Genomic DNA, 16,112 nt, shown 5'->3' with positions numbered 1-16,112 from the left:
TTGTCCATAATCTCACATTCTGTTCGCAGATCTTGGACACTCAGTTGGCGGTATGCCGAAGGGCCCCTGGAGATGGTGACGGCATTGCAGACATGGTGATTCCCAGATGGGATCCTTCCCATCTGGACTTAAAACACAGAAGCGGATTCACCATGTGAGTCATATTTTTACCAGTGAGCACTAATTACCGTTGGTAGTATATGAGTATTATCTGTTTTTAATCTTTAGGGGCAACGACGCCTCACATACAAGCCAAGTAAAGCTCACCCTTGGATATTCCACAGAAGAGAACAGACTTTTCATCACTGTTCATGCATGCAGGTCTCACTTTGATATCTCACTTGTATTTTCCCACAAAGAGCACTTGCTGAAAATTGTTTGTATGGCATTGCAGAGCCCTGACAGCGTGCTCCAAAGACGGAGCCGACTCTTATGTTACCTTTATGCTGCTGCCCGACAAGAAAGCCACCACGAAGAGGAGAACTGCCACCAAGAAGAGGGACCTCAACCCAGAATTTAATGAGAGGTTGGACAAAAATGCAAATGTGTTGCTTCAATCTTTATCTACAATTTAAAACAGAACTTTTGTTTCAAGAAAATTATACTGGCATTCGTTATCTAGGCAAAATTTCTTCACGCTTAAAATGAAATGTGCTCTGTTAATGCCCAAATTTTTATTATAATTTTTTAAAATCAGACAATAAGACTACCGTATTTTCCGCACTATAGGGCGCACCAGGTTATAGGGCGCACCCCCAAAAAATAGTTTTTGGTCCTATATCTTCCATACATAAGGTGCACCGGATTATAAGGCGCTACAATGGGAACGTCGACAAAACAGTCAGATAGTTCAGTCAAACTTATTACCCCCTTAACATTCCGAAAGCTTGCAAAGAAGCAAATACGTGTCGTAGACACGTGAGGATGCGGTGTCCGTACGATGTCACTCAAATGCATCGTTCCAAATATCATTCGGAAGGGTTAAGTCTTGGAATTCAAGAAATGCCAACCATTCCTTAGTTTCTATTTTCATTTTTGCTCGCAACTTTACTGTGCATATGACAATAAACACTTGGAATTGAGTTTAATTTAAAAAAAGACCCATCACAGAAACATCGATATCACTCTGAAACAAGATACTGGGAATATATATAGCCGGAGTAGCTCACCGAAGTCGTTGTGTTCAATAATAATGTGCAACCATGGTCCTCTTATATCCGTGAGTGTAGTAAATCCAGGAGGGTAAAAGATTTACAAATACAGTACAGAAAAGTAAAATACTGTTTTCTCTATGCCGTCAACCCAACATGCTATTCACATTCATCTTTTTCGGCCAATTGCAGGCTTTGTTTTGCCCCTTTAGCCTATGCCAGCCTGTAAATGATAAAAAGGATCCGCCCTCATTACCTCCGAATAACTTTAGCCAATAGTGATCGATTCAACTGATGATTAACACATCTTTTTCGGCCAATTGCAGGCTTTGTTTTGCCCCATTAGCCTATGCCAGCCTGTAAATGATAAAAAAGGATCCGCCCTCTTTACCTCCGAATAACTTTAGCCAATAGTGATCGATTCAACTGATAATTGACACATCTTTTTCGGCCAATTGCAGGGTTTGTTTTGCCCCTTTAGTCTATGCGAGCCTGTAAATGATAAAAAGGATCCGCCTCCTTTACCTCCGAATAACTTTAGCCAATAGTGATCGATTCAACTGATGATTGACACATCTTTTTCGGCCAATTGCAGGCTTTGTTTTGCTCCTTTAGCCGATGCCAGCCTGTAAATGATAAAAAGGATCCGCCCCCTTTACCTCCGAATAACTTTAGCCAATAGTGATCGATTCAACTGATGATTGACACATCTTTTTCGGCCAATTGCAGGCTTTGTTTTGCTCCTTTAGCCGATGCCAGCCTGTAAATGATAAAAAGGATCCGCCCCCTTTACCTCCGAATAACTTTAGCCAATAGTGATCGATTCAACTGATGATTGACACATCTTTTTCGGCCAATTGCAGGGTTTGTTTTGCCCCTTTAGCCTATGCGAGCCCGTAAATGATGAAAAGGATCCGCCCCCTTTACCTCCGAATAACTTTAACCAATAGTGATGGATTCAAATGATGATTGACACATTGGTTAGCCAATGAAACGCCGGTATATAAATCCCAGCATACACCGCGGACTACTTCGCGTTCGGGGGAAAATCTAGTCGGCGGCTGCTTTCATTAGTTGCAAGACTTTGCGACTTAATATTGATCCATATATAAGGCGTACTGTATTATAAGGCGCATGGTCAGCTTTTGAAAAAAATTAAGACTTTTAGGTGCGCCTTATAGTGCAGAAAATACGGTACATCGACTTGACTAACACCCTTACCCGATTTGTGTCTTTCTTTCATTATCAGTGAATTTGCAATTAATTTAAGAACGTACTAAAGTGATCAATTTCCAAATCACATTTGTTGTTTGCTTCGCTGAGAGTTAATTTTACTCATTTTACTTTTTTGTTACTTTACCTTTTATTTTTGATAACGATTTTAAGGAAAACAATTATTTAAATTAAATTAAAAATTATATTCCCAACATACAAAAATCTTATGTTTTCCATTGGTGGATATATGTATGGTTGGTTGGTTGGTTGGATCACTTGACCACTAGGATCGTAGGGGCAATATTTCCTATGGTGTGTCTTGGGAAAGTACTGCCTTATGGAGTCCGTCCCTCTCCAGGCCAAAATATGTTTCCATTCAGTTTCAAACCTGAGACATATGTGTTTTATATATATATATATATATATATATATATATATATATATATATATATATATATATATATATATATATATTGTGTGTGCACATTAAGCAGAAGAGTTTCGGCATCACTTATAGAATGCAAGTACACTCAAAGCAATCGAATAACTTCTTTGTTTCCTGGGTGCTGATTGGAGCAATCTAAACGAAATTGTTTGGAAAAAAAGAATAAACCTGTATATATTTCGTTTGCAAGCAAAGTGACATCAAAGATGGTTTCCGCATTTAACTTTTGACATTAATTAAAGGATTATTTCGTTCATATCACTCACTTAAATCGACTGAGTACATAATGGTCTTCATTGCTCGGTCCCGTCAGTTTATAAGGTGGCCTGCCAGAAGCATAGACATAGACTTACAGTACATATGGAAGGATACAACTGTTGCACCCACTGTAATAATAGTATTCGCCGTAAGGGGAGAAAAATAAAAAGAAAATGTACCAGAAAAAGTCAGCTGATACACCTGAAGCTTTTATTTTTAGTAATTGACTTGTAGTTTGTTTGTTTCATTGATATATTTTCGTATGGGTGGATATGAAACAGATTGACCGCAAAAATCAAGGAAATACCGTATTTTCCGGATAATACATCTCTCCGGAGTATAAGTTGCACCAGCCAAAATATGCATAATTAAGAAGGAAAAAAAACATGAATAAGTCAAACCTTGGGGGAAAATGTATTTGATAAATTCCCCAAAACATACCTGTCAAGTCAATTTAAAATAAAAATAGTGAACACGGTATACTTACGTTATTCGTACATGCATATTTCAATCATGTTCATCAGTAACAAAGTAGCATATTAAGAGTTATTCAAAAACCTCTAGCATAAATAACATGCTTACCAACTATCAAAATCCAATGAAATTTTCATCCTTGGTGTCAGAGTAGACGACCCGCCGTTCGTTTCGTCTTTCCGCTTCTACGTCACTTATGTCAGACTCATCATCACCTTGGCTTTTAGCCAGTTTCAGTGTCTTGCTAACTCTAACTTTCTTTCTGCTTTTCGGCAGCATATTTCACCATTTGCAACTTGTAATCTGCAAAATGTGATTTTCTTTGAGCTGCTATTTTGTTCTGTCTTCTCGGTTGATTTTGTAATCTACCGGTGTTGTGGCAAAAAAATGTCCCCTAGAGTAAAATACCCCAAGCATACACTCACGCAAACATCACCAAAATGACTTTGTATCTTTTTTTTGGGGAAAAATGTAATGTAACAATAAAGCATAGTATTTGCACCTTGTATAGAAATACCTTTTGAGCAAATTGAAATTTATTCTGGCAAAATGACTCCTTACCTTCTAAACGTGCATGTCCTGATTGGCAAGAAAAGGGGCATATTTTTCGTCACAAAACGGCAAGGTTGAAATTATCAATAAAGGCCTAGAACGCCCTCTTGCGGTTTGGTGTGAAATTAACATGTGAAATGATATACCCGGTAATAATCTGTTAAAAACTTTACAGAGAAGTGTAGATCACACCCTTGGCCAAACTATGAAAAACCATTGTCCGGAAATTATGGTATATGTTATTTGAGTTCACCTTTGATATAAGGGCTCTACTCCGCAGACTCACTCCACTGTTTATGTACTAAAAGCAGTAGCGACTTTCAACGTTGCGACTTCTATCCTCACTTTTTCTACAGGTTTGACTTTGACCTGTCTTTGGAGGAGTCAACACAAAGAAAGTTGGATTTATCTGTGAAGAACAGCATCTCCTTCATGAGCAGAGAGAGGGAGCTCATTGGCAAAGTAAGCATTACTGGCAATAACTACATCCCGCAGGAGGATATTGCACTCACCAGACACAGATGTAATGTAGCACAATGACTGAGAGCTCAGCTCAGACCAAAACCATTACACTAGAGACATAGAAATATGCTGTCTTATTTGCTTACCAAACATCATTGTACCGGTGTACTTTTTCACACAAGATAGCGTGTTTCAATGTCCCTGATTCTCACCATCCTTCTTAATCCACACAGCTCCAGCTTGACCTGGACCAATTTGACCTAAAGGCTGGAGTCACACAGTGGTAAACATTTTGATCCCTTAAAGATATGAAGAGTGTTTAAATAGACAAAAAAGTTACCACATTTTCCATCTTTGCAGGTTCGATTTGGTACCAGAGTCAACCTAGAAGAATGCATAGCTGACACTTGTTCTATTCAATGTTTAGTGTTGCTTCTGTACTCTGTGAATTGTGCGTGAATATCCAGCTATAAGTACATTTTACATCTTTGCTGAAGCAAAAAAAAGGAAACAAATCAAAATACAACACATCAGCTTCATTAAAAAAGCATTCATCAGTGGAAGCTTAATTGTCATCTTTAAAAGTTGTTGCAGTGCAGCATCCTTGCCTCCGGTAGAACATTTGGCTGAATAGATATATATTAACACAACCATGTTGCACAAATTAAGATTTTATATGGTACATGCGGTCATAGAAGTGATAATATATAAGAAAGTGAGAGTCGCACCAGATTTTTTTCTCACAAATGTTTCATATTCAAAGGTATGAAAATGTACAATTTTTTGCCTACAACCTGACTGAAAAGATATGAGTATTGTTTTTTTACAATCTTAACAAAAATACAATATTACTTAGTTTTGAGTGTTTATATTTTTGCCTTAAGTATTACAGAACTTTTACTCATTTAGCAGTGTTTCGTAATTGTGTTAAAAATGAAGTTTTATATTCTTTATCTGGAGCTTTGTGATGAATGTTACTTTTATAAATGCAAAAACTGTATTATAAAATGAGAGTCTCGTATTGTTAATCTTTAAAAACAGCTATTAAATTCTAAGCGGTCTAAATCACTGTGATTTAATGAAGAAGGACCTTTGACAGAAGTCATGGCATGCTTGCTTTCTTGCATTTGTCATGCTTGACACGACACTTTAACGCCCTTCGCCTTGTTGCAAGAAATTAGCAAGTAGAATAGGAAGTAATAGTTGCACTTTGTGTTGCACGGCTGCCACTTTATTACTAAGATTCCGTTAACCTGTGATTTTGGTGAATAAAATAAACACAATTTCAATACTTAAGATTGCTGTGTTTTTTAAATCATACAGATGATATGAACATTGGCATTGATTAATAAAGTGTGCATTCCAATGTTTGATTTTGTTTTTTTTTTCCTCTTCAAAATGAACAACAAACTTCCAAATGGAAAATAATCAAAGTATGCTAAAGTCAAGTTCAGACTCCAGATGATTATAACACCATGATCTAAAACCTGCATAAGGGAATGGAAAAACTCAAAACCTCAGCATGAGGAAATTAAGAAACCTTAAAAAGGGGCCGCACGTGAGGTAATCCCTTTTCCAGGATGACCAGGCTGCAATATAAAACTAAAACACAAAAAAGATTAATGGTGATAATAATCGTCACAATAAAAGCAATGATTATATTTAGAATAATAAAACACTACTAACTTTTGGGGAAAAAAATAATGAATGATTGATACTTTTTAGGATGTTGCGATAGTTAGTTTTAGCCTGGCCTGTTTGAATGCATGCGTAGTTTTTTAACATATATGTATATTTTAATTACTTGAGCAGCTAGTAAAAAAATAGCAAACATAACGGTTCTCTTTACTCCCAGTCTTATCTTGGTTGCTTTTGAATTCCTGTCAGAAAACACAGGACAACGTCTTTCAATTTGTAGGTGTTTTAAAAAAAAAAAAAATTAAATTTTATTTAGTCTTTTATTGCTAATGGTAATAATATCGATTTGATTATGGGCTTATCGGGCAAACAGAAGCATGGTTTTTGATTCCTACCACAGGAATTGTTAAATCATTGTTTTAATTCATACTCTTAAAGGTGGTGTGCATTGTTTTAGGTGTCCTTAAAAAGTTGAGAGTAAAATGTTTTCTCTGTTAAGTATGTTTTAGAAATGTCCAACTGAGTTCAATTAGCTATTATACTTTTCTCCACCGAGCCTATCTGCTTTTATCTTACTTTTAGTAAAGCTGTTTAGGGTGTAACTATCATGGTTCAGTTCCCGCAGTCACAGCCTCTACCATAAATACTTCGGGCTTCCACTGTATGTTGTAAATCGTCTTGATTCCTCCTCAAGTCATTCCCTCGCCAAGACAACAAGCTTCTCCTCCATAGACTTTCTTCTTCAGTTCCCCTCTTCGTCCCAAGATCATTCCCTCCAACTATCTTCTTGTATTCCCAAATCTCCTTTTGAAGATTCTCGCCACCCCAAGTCCCCATCTAAAGTCTCACTCTAAAGTTTCTCCTACTCATCCCATGAGCTGCCACTCCAACCATCTTCTTAAAGGTATTCCCAAATCTCAATATTGAGTTTCTCGACACCCCAAGACCCCCTCTCAAGTTTTCCCTCTTTGCCCCATGATCTGCTACGCCAACAATCTTGTTTTGACTTTTTTTTTTAAGACAGTTTTTTCAGGTCTCTTTTATGGTATCTTACCAATAATAATGTAAAATTACGCATAAAATGAATCACCCGCCCACAGCTACGGGTATTGGGTGACACACAATCTGTATAAAAACAGAAGCATGATTCTGTTGCCAGTTGTAGAAACATCCATCCATCCATTTTATGGACCGGTTATCCTCAGTAGGGTCGCAAGGGGGTGCTGGAGTCCATCCCAGCTATCTTCGGGCTAGTTGCCAGCAGGTCGCAGGGCGTTAAAAACATTTCAGTTTTATTCTGATAGTTTAACTCAGGAAATGTGGAAATTCAAAAACAAAAGATCATATGATAAATCAACATGAATGGGAGTTGGACAACTCTAAATTACGAACACAGCTTTTTTAAAATCCACTCAGTTATTCGGGAAAAGCGGTAGTTACCTATGTTGAACTACTGCCAATGCAGAGTTTTAACTGCAATAACAATAAATTGACACTAGGTAGCGCAAATGTCCCATAAAAGGCTGCCCAGCTGCGCCAGGGACGTTCTGCAGATGTTAAGAGAAACGAAAGAGGAGGCGGTAACGAGTTTCAGACTGAAATGTTTTTCGGCCAATAGTGTCGGTTTTAGTACAAACTCGGGGTGTGTCCGACCAAATAGACCCCGCCTACTCTACTGGAACCTAATCAGGATCGCACAACAATAATGAATGGAAACACATCGAAGCCAAGAAACAAAGTCAAGCAGGGAACAAGTTTGCAAGTTCTGCACCAGATCTTCAAACTTGGGCTCGGAATACTCGTGGACAGGAAAACGAAAATCGGAACTCGTCTGGGATAACAGAACCGAAGAAGACTGGACTGCTTAAAAAGTGAATAAATGGCATTTAGGTTCAGTAAAACGAGATTACTGCACTGTCAACGTTTAAATGGGATAAGTGGACCCTCTGGATTATTACGCTGATCTCCTAATTCGGATTACTTTTAAACGGATTTGAAGTTTTTGTTAAAGAGGATACGAACCCGCCGCGATATCCTACAAAATGGGCAATATTGAAAGTGTTGACGGCCAGTCTGAGATGAAGCATCACATTATGCCTATCAAGGTGCCCATGCCGGACCCCTCTGAACTGGAAGAGAAATTTGCGATTGTTTTGGTGAGTTCTGCTTTTACCATAAAAACTGTGTTGTTCATCCCACGTGTTTTCGCTCGCTATACATTTATCTCAACCAGAAAAGATAAACTTTAGATCATGATTTTTTCCCTATGTGTGTGTAATTACGTTTATGCATTTGAAACGAGGAGACCTGTGGTATACAGATTCCCGGAGCCCACCCCTTTCTCGCGTGTGGTTCTTTTGTCTCCCCGAAAAGTCAGACAACTCAACATTTAACTGAATCCGTGAACGCAGCCCTGAAAAAAATGGGCGGGGTTGAAGGTGTAATAGTTGTAGTTTATGAAGTATTGTATGTCAAATTTGACTGATGTGAGGATATACATGTCGAAACAAAGGAGCAATTAACTTAATTCTGTGTGAGAAGCAGAAGGTAAACATGTAAAATATTTCTCTCACGCGGGGTTGGGTTACATTAACTGGATTACTTTCAATTACTTTTGGATTACTCCAATACCAAATATGCTAATAAAAGACAAAAGAAACTAAATATGAATAAAATTATGACTCACAACACGTGGTAAGCTTTCTCTCCTGGCTTTGATCTCTTTGATCTCCGGCAAAACTAACATAAAATGCGACAGAAACAAAATGAAAATAAATCCAAACAGCTTGCCAACATCATTTTTGCCGTTCCATGTATTCCGTTACTCCCCAAGCCTGCACAAAATTTAGTCATTTTATTCATATTTAGTTTCTTTTGTCTTTTATTAGCATATATGGTACTGGAGTAATCCAAAAGTAATTGAAAGTAATCCAGTTAAAGTAACCCTACCCAACACTGCTCTCACGTGTTACGCGCACACACACACACGCTCACCATCTCAATGAAGTTTTGTAATGAAGAGCTCGCAGTCTACAAACACTTTTACAATCTACAGTTTGAAGTTTTATGAAGTCTTGGGCACTTCACTTCTTTCCTTCCCTAGTCCGTCACTCAAGACAAGGTGGCATTTCAACTTCCCTACAACAATTTCTAATGTATTTTTCTCCGTTTTCTTTAATACTATAACCCACAGTTCAGTAATGTTAAGCTTTATTCATTGCAAAGAATTGCAATAAACTACGCAGAAACGCTTAAACTATGGACAAGGTGCATTTTTTTTGCCCATAATCTGTTTTTAAAGGGACGCTGTGTAATATTCAACAGCTATTAGTTGCGGTATTGTGTACCCATCCATCCATTTTCTGCCGCTTATCCTCACAAGGGTCACGGGCGTGCTGGAGCCCAGCCCAGGCATCTTCAGGCAGGGAACAACCTGAACTGGTCGCCAGCCAGTCGCAGTTCACACAGAGACAGACAACTTACATGCCCGCTCATTCAACCCTAGGGACGATTTGGACTGGCCAATTAACATGACGTGCATGTTTTTGGAATGTGGGAGTGTCGGAGGAAACTCACGCAAGCAGAGGGAGAACATGCAAACTCTACACGGGGAAGCTGCAGTAGCGGGAGTTGAACCCTGGACATCCAGACTGTGGGGCTGCACGCTAACCACCCGGTCGCTGTGCAATGTGTATTGCGTAGTGCAACCAAAAATGAGTGCCAAAAAGCTCAAGGAAGAATACAAACTACATAGATTCAAAGTGACCACACTGCACCATTACTCTTCGCATTTTTAATGCCCAGCCTTTTGCTAGATTCATGTTTTTGTAGGTCACAAAAAACCTAAGCCAGTCAAGTCAAACTATCAGAATCTTCCACTAGATGTGAACGGAGCCAAAAAATCCAAAAGAGAATGACGGCTCATTGTGCTGCTTTACAGAGGCACTCAATGCCGTACCATAGAGTCCTGGAAAGCTGGAATTACCTTTCATAGGTAAATGATTTTGGCTCTATATTTTGATTATTTAATCTTTTTGAGAGCCTCCAGGACCTCTTGGTGGATTACATTGTTTTATTGTTTTTCAAAATAAGGCTGCACCACCTTGCCAGACTCACTTTTAATGATTCACAAAGTGTAAGTACAAGAAAATAAATCTTGTAAAACGGTCCTCTTTCAGGGTTTGTAGAACCGTTTTATAATTCAAACCCTCAAAGTGGCAAGTGAGCATACTGTATATGGTTACTTCAATAGACATCAAAACTAAAAAGATACATACCTTTAACTTTGTGTTTTTTCTGTATCGAATATTTTTATTCATACAAGATTGTATTGTAACTTTTTTTTTTTGCCTAGACTGGCGAGTGAATATCTGGTTATCCGGTCATATGTATGTTATGTATGTACACATACATTATATATATATATATATATATATATATATACTGGACTGTCTCAGAAAATTAGAATATTGTGATAAAGTTCTTTATTTTCAGTAATGCAATTAAAAAAACAAAAATGTCATACATTCTGGATTCATTACACATCAACTGAACTATTTCAAGCCTTTTATTATTTGAATATTGCTGATTTTGGCTTACAGCTGAAAAAAACTCAAAAATCCTATCCCAAAATATTAGAATACTTCCTCAGACCAAGTAAAATGAATAATTTTATAACAGCAAAACTAAATCAAACATTTGAAAATGTCCATTGATGCACTCAGTACTTGGTTGGGAATCCTTTTGCACGGATTACTGCATCAATCCGGCGTGGCATGGAGGCAATCAGCCTGTGGCATTGCTGAGGTGTTATTGATGCCCAGGATGCTTCGATAGCGGCCTTCAGCTCATTTGCATTTGTAGGTCTGGTGTCTTTCATCTTCTTCTTAACTATACCCCACAAATTCTCGATGGGGTTCAGGTCAGGGGAATTAGCAGGCCAATCAAGGACAGTGATGCCATGGTCAGTGCACCAGTTACTGGTGGTTTTGGCACTGTGGGCAGGTGCCAGATCATGCTGGAAAATGAAATACTCATCTCCATTGAGCTTTTCAGCAGATGGAAGCATGTAGTGCTCTAAAATCTCTTGGTACACAGTTGCATTTACTCTGGACTTGATGAAACACAGTGGACCAACACCAGCAGCTGACATGGCTCCCCAAACCATTGCTGACTGTGGGAACTTCACACTGGATTTCAAGCAACTTGGATTTTGCTCTTCTCCAGCCTTTCTCCAGACTCTGGCGCCTTGACTTCCAAATGAAATGCAAAACTTGCTTTCGTCTGAAAAGAGGACTTTGGACCACTCTGCAACTGTCCAGTGCTTCTTCTCCATAGCCCAAGTCAGACGCTTCTTCCGTTGTCTTGAGTTCAGAAGTGGCTTGACCATGGGAATATGGCTATTGTAGCCCATTTCCCGGACACGTCTGTGAACTGTGGCTTTTGATACCTGGACTCCAGCTTCAGCCCACTGTCTTTGAAGCTCCCCCAAATTCTGGAAGCGGCTCTTCTTCACAATTTTGTTAAGGCTGCGGTCATCTCTCTTGGTTGTGCAGCGTTTCCGGCCACATTTTTCCCTTCCAACAGACTTTTTGTGGATATGCTTTGAAACTGCACTCTGTGAACAGCCTGCTCTTTGAGAAATTTCTTTTTGTGTCTTACCCTCCTGATGGAGGGTATCAATGATGGTCCTCTGGACAGCAGTCAGATCAGCAGTGATTTAGTTTACTGAACCAAGCTGAGTGTTTTTAAGGCTCAGGAAACCCTCGCAAGGTGTTTCGAGTTAATTAGATGATTCAGGTGATTAGTTGAATAGCCTACTTGTATACTTTTCATGATATTCTAATATTTTGAGATAGGATTTTTGAGTTTTCTTAAGCTGTAAGCCAAATTCAGCAATATTAAAATAATAAAAGGCTTGAAATAGTTCAGTTGATGTGTAATGAATCCAGAATGTATGACATTTTTGTTTTTTTAATTGCATTACAGAAAATAAAGAACTTTATCACAATATTCTAATTTTCTGAGACAGTCCAGTATATATATATATATATATATATATATATATATATATATATATATATATATATATATATATATATATATATATATATATATATATATATATATATATATATATATCCATCCACTATCTGCACCGCTTATCCTCATTAGGGTTGCGGGGGCACTGGTGCCCAGATCAGATCCCCTAGTGAGCAGGAGACACCTCAGACTGGTTGACAGCCGAAAATTAGTGGAAAAAAAAATATTAATGGCATCATGTCAAGAAGTCTAGTCATTATAATGGTCTGTAGTTTGCAATAATCTTTGCTCTGTGCAGCCCTTTGAGACTCCTTCTGATAAGGGGCTATACAAATTAACACGACTTGACTTGACTTGTGATGCCCCTAATAGCAAGAACTCTCAAAGGGCTGTACAGGCTACAGATTTCTATTACGCCATCCCCTGATCTAAAACCTACATGAAGGCAAGGAAAAAAACTCAAAAACGTCTACATAAAGAAAACGAACAGACAGTACACATACATCATCAACATTAAATATGTTTTATGAGGAATACCTGGAATATGACAATATTTCAACTATTTTCATTGTTAAAGGTTTTGAAAAATAACAAGCAATGGGGTGATTTTTATTCCCATTTATTTATCCAAGGTTTAATACGAGTGACATGCTTTAAAGTTTTTCAGACAACGCCGCCTTCTGGGGAGCTTTGTTAGGTTTGCTGTCTGCTCACACATGGGTGAGTAGCCTGCACCTTCCAAACTTTGCCTCACCTTTATTGGCTAGTGCTGTAAAACGTTCCTCTGATTAGCACTGTAAAAACCTGAACTGTGGCAATTCTGATTGGACAAACACTCCATCACTCAAAAAACAAAGTGGAATCATAAATCCTTGAAACAAAACACAGCGTCTTGCAATTACTCAATCGCACTACGTCACATCGCAATATCGATCAGATTTCAGTTACAGTAATCATGCTCGTTCAGCCCTAGTAAAGACACATTACAACCAAAGGGAAACACATAGAGTCATTTCAACTACTGTGCTTTTTTTTGCATGTAGTTTGATGCTCGTCTGTCGTCATGGAGTCACTGAGGAACACATTTCAAACTCCTCAAATTTGCTCAAGACTGTCACTGTCATTATGTGCGGCCGTGCAGGGAAGACTTCTGGGCAGCAGTCGGTAGACTCAACATTTATGTTGTGTTTGTGTCACAAGTGCTCCACCCTGCCGCCGAGTGCAGCGACAGGTTTCCTTCGCTTTCAGGCAAAGCAAAACAATCTTGTGTATTTTAGATGTCTTATCAAACAATGGCGGCCTTCTCGCTTCTTGCCTGTGTGATAAAGGTCCATCAGTTGAGGCTCTTCATGTGGTTTTTCACAGGAAGATAAGTTCATTGTTCTTTCATCTGGGATGAGTTTTGTGCTTTTTTTATACCTCACCAAACTATTCCAAATTAAGCAGAATGGTTTCCGCTGTGTGTTTTCACAGCTAGCTTGAAAGTAAAATAAGCTATTTTGTGGGGCTGCAGCAAACCCTTCATTTAATACAGTGAAGCCTCGTTATCACGGAAATTACGCCCCAAAACGAACCAGTGATAGAAAAAATCTGCGAAGTAGAAACCCTAATTTGTTTTGACAATTATTGTAAAATTAGATGCTCTATTAAACATAGACACCAAAAAAACAAACAGGTCCAAACGTTTGTTTGACAAATACAAGTACAGTGTAATGTACACATAAACACATTTTTTATTTAATCCTTACCAACACCTACTCTTTTAGGTAGTGTTTAGTCAATCAAAATGTAGAAAACCAAGAATGATGAAAATCAGAGAGGCAACAAGAACCTGAAAGTAGAATGGTGTTACTGTAATTGAAAACGTTGCTGCCTTTTTTGTCACTTAATCATATAAATTAAAATTAATTTTTTTAATCCATGTATTGTAAAACAGAACATCACAATCTGCTACTGAAGAAAGCATACATTTATGATCATTTAGATTCAGTTTTTTTATTCAGGAAATGGGTGACATATTATTCTTTTTAAAGTAAAGAAATGCAAATTGAGTAAAACGTTACTTGGTGAAGTCAACTTTTTTTCAAGGCTACCTCCCAGAAGGGGACTATTTTCATCGTTAAAAAGTATAAAAAAAAATAGAAGAAATTTAATGTTAAAAGGGAAATGTGTTATTTAGCGCCTCCTAGTGGTAAAAAAACGTAATTAATTCAAGAGGCAACAATGATTATATAGTAAAAAAAAAAACATGAACTCTCATACAAACATACATTTAAAAAAAATCATAGGTTGAGAAATTAGCATATATTTTGACATAAAATGAGCCACGCCTAAACACGCTAACATCATTATCTGCCATCTTGCTTTTACATTTAACGATTTGGTCACTTAGAGTCTTGATACTTTTTAATCTTTCTTGTGCTTTAGAGCACTCGTTTTCAGTTGCCCTACACTGTATAGCGACATTTAATGGTCATATAATACACTTTAAAAATCAGAAATTCTGAGGATTTGGAGACTTTTTTATCTAAAGGCTATCTAAGAAAATAGATTATAAAATGGTTGTCTTGTAATTTCGATTCAATGTCCATTAATCGATCAGTTTTTACACCTCAACTATTGTGACACTAACTTTGAATGATGGTGTCTGGACTTTATGGATGTGTATGAGTGCCTTTCCTCTCGGACAATAGCGCACGGATTTCCCAGTGGGAATGACAACAGCCTGTAGGGATGTCATGTATACTGCAGATTTTGCTGGATGTCAGGTCTAACGACTCTAACAGGACCCTTTTGCAGTATAAGGAGGAGGAGTTTGTTGCCTGCAAATGAAACAAAAGTCATGATGTCGATACTTGTACTTTGGACTATTATTTTGCCTCTCGCTTCTGTTGTCATTGGCTGGAAACAGCCTCTTGCCATTTTCCATGCTCCGTTTGGACCAGACCAGTCAAACACGCGGCCCGCGGGCCGGATCAGGCCCGCTAAGGCATTGAATCCGGCCCGCGAGACAACGCTCAGGGAAGCGCAAGAGAAAAACGAGCTGCAAGTTGAAATATGTCCATTTGATGTTGCCAAAGTCAGTTGCCTCTCACAAATGCTGTACTTGTATTTCTTTCTCTCTCTCTCTGTTTTTTTTTCTCCCTTTTTCACTCCCTCTCTCTCTTTCACTCTGTTTTTTTTCTCTTTCTTTGTTACTCTTTGTCTTTGTCTCTTTCTCTCTGTGTCTTGTTACCTTCTTTTGCTCTCTCTTCCTTTTAATACTTTTGTCTCTCTTTTCTCTCTGTCTCTCTCCCTCTCTTGCTTCCCCCTTCTCTCTTTTGCTCCTTTCTTTCTATTTCTCTTTGGATTTCTTTCTTTTGCTCTTTCTTTCCTCCTCTCTCACGACTTCTCTTTTTATCTCTTGTTTCTCACTCTCTCAATCTTTCTCATTCTCTCTCTCTCTTTCTTCCTTTCCCTCTTTCTTTGTTCCACCCTCTACTTTTCTCTTATTTCTTTCTCTCTGTTTTTCTTTCTCCCGTATCTACTAGTCCGGCCCTCGAGAGAATATTTGTTCTATCGTGTGGCCCCCGAGTTAAGATGAGTTTGACACCCCTGGTTTAGACAATGCCGTGTATTCCTTTCCCCCTTCCCACCTTAATAAATGCAAAAAGGGGCAAAAATAATTGTTAATAGAAGTATTTTAAATGGTTGTGTTTGTCTTTCATGGCAGGACAAAATCCTTTAGTCCCCTGACACCTCCAGGCCAAGTAAATTATTAGCATGTCAAAGCAATTCAGCCACACAACCAAACCTGTTTTTTTGTGATTTTTAGGTAGATTAACAATAGAATGCAGAGAATCCCAAGAGAATGTGTCATAGAAAGTTGGGAAAGT

The 16,112-nt window shown here is 38.2% G+C and overlaps 2 protein-coding genes across 7 annotated transcripts in view; both read left to right on the top strand.

Annotated features, from left to right (window-relative positions):
- The window catches only part of esyt1a (extended synaptotagmin-like protein 1a), a 29,582-nt gene extending 23,654 nt beyond the window's left edge, over positions 1-5,928 (top strand). The window contains exons 26-31 of the mRNA XM_088331259.1: positions 30-154; positions 229-321; positions 395-526; positions 4,452-4,557; positions 4,791-4,840; positions 4,918-5,928. Coding sequence (XP_088187385.1) covers positions 30-154; positions 229-321; positions 395-526; positions 4,452-4,557; positions 4,791-4,840; positions 4,918-4,945 — 534 coding nt within the window. The 3' untranslated portion in view covers positions 4,946-5,928. The remainder of the gene's footprint in view (positions 1-29; positions 155-228; positions 322-394; positions 527-4,451; positions 4,558-4,790; positions 4,841-4,917) is intronic.
- Positions 5,929-7,908: 1,980 nt separating this feature from the next.
- Positions 7,909-16,112, top strand: part of fmnl3 (formin-like 3) — a 66,468-nt gene continuing 58,264 nt past the window's right edge. For all 6 annotated transcript variants that reach the window (XM_088331258.1, XM_088331257.1, XM_088331255.1 and 3 more), the window contains exon 1: positions 7,909-8,351. In XM_088331258.1, the coding sequence (XP_088187384.1) occupies positions 8,238-8,351 (114 nt within the window). In that variant the 5' untranslated portion in view covers positions 7,909-8,237. The remainder of the gene's footprint in view (positions 8,352-16,112) is intronic.

The sequence above is a fragment of the Urocampus carinirostris genome, chromosome 3 (assembly GCF_059441175.1).
Source record: "Urocampus carinirostris isolate Australia breed hairy pipefish chromosome 3, RoL_Ucar_1.0, whole genome shotgun sequence".
Classification (NCBI taxonomy): Eukaryota; Metazoa; Chordata; class Actinopteri; order Syngnathiformes; family Syngnathidae; genus Urocampus; species Urocampus carinirostris.
This window is presented reverse-complemented; position numbering and strand designations above follow the sequence as displayed.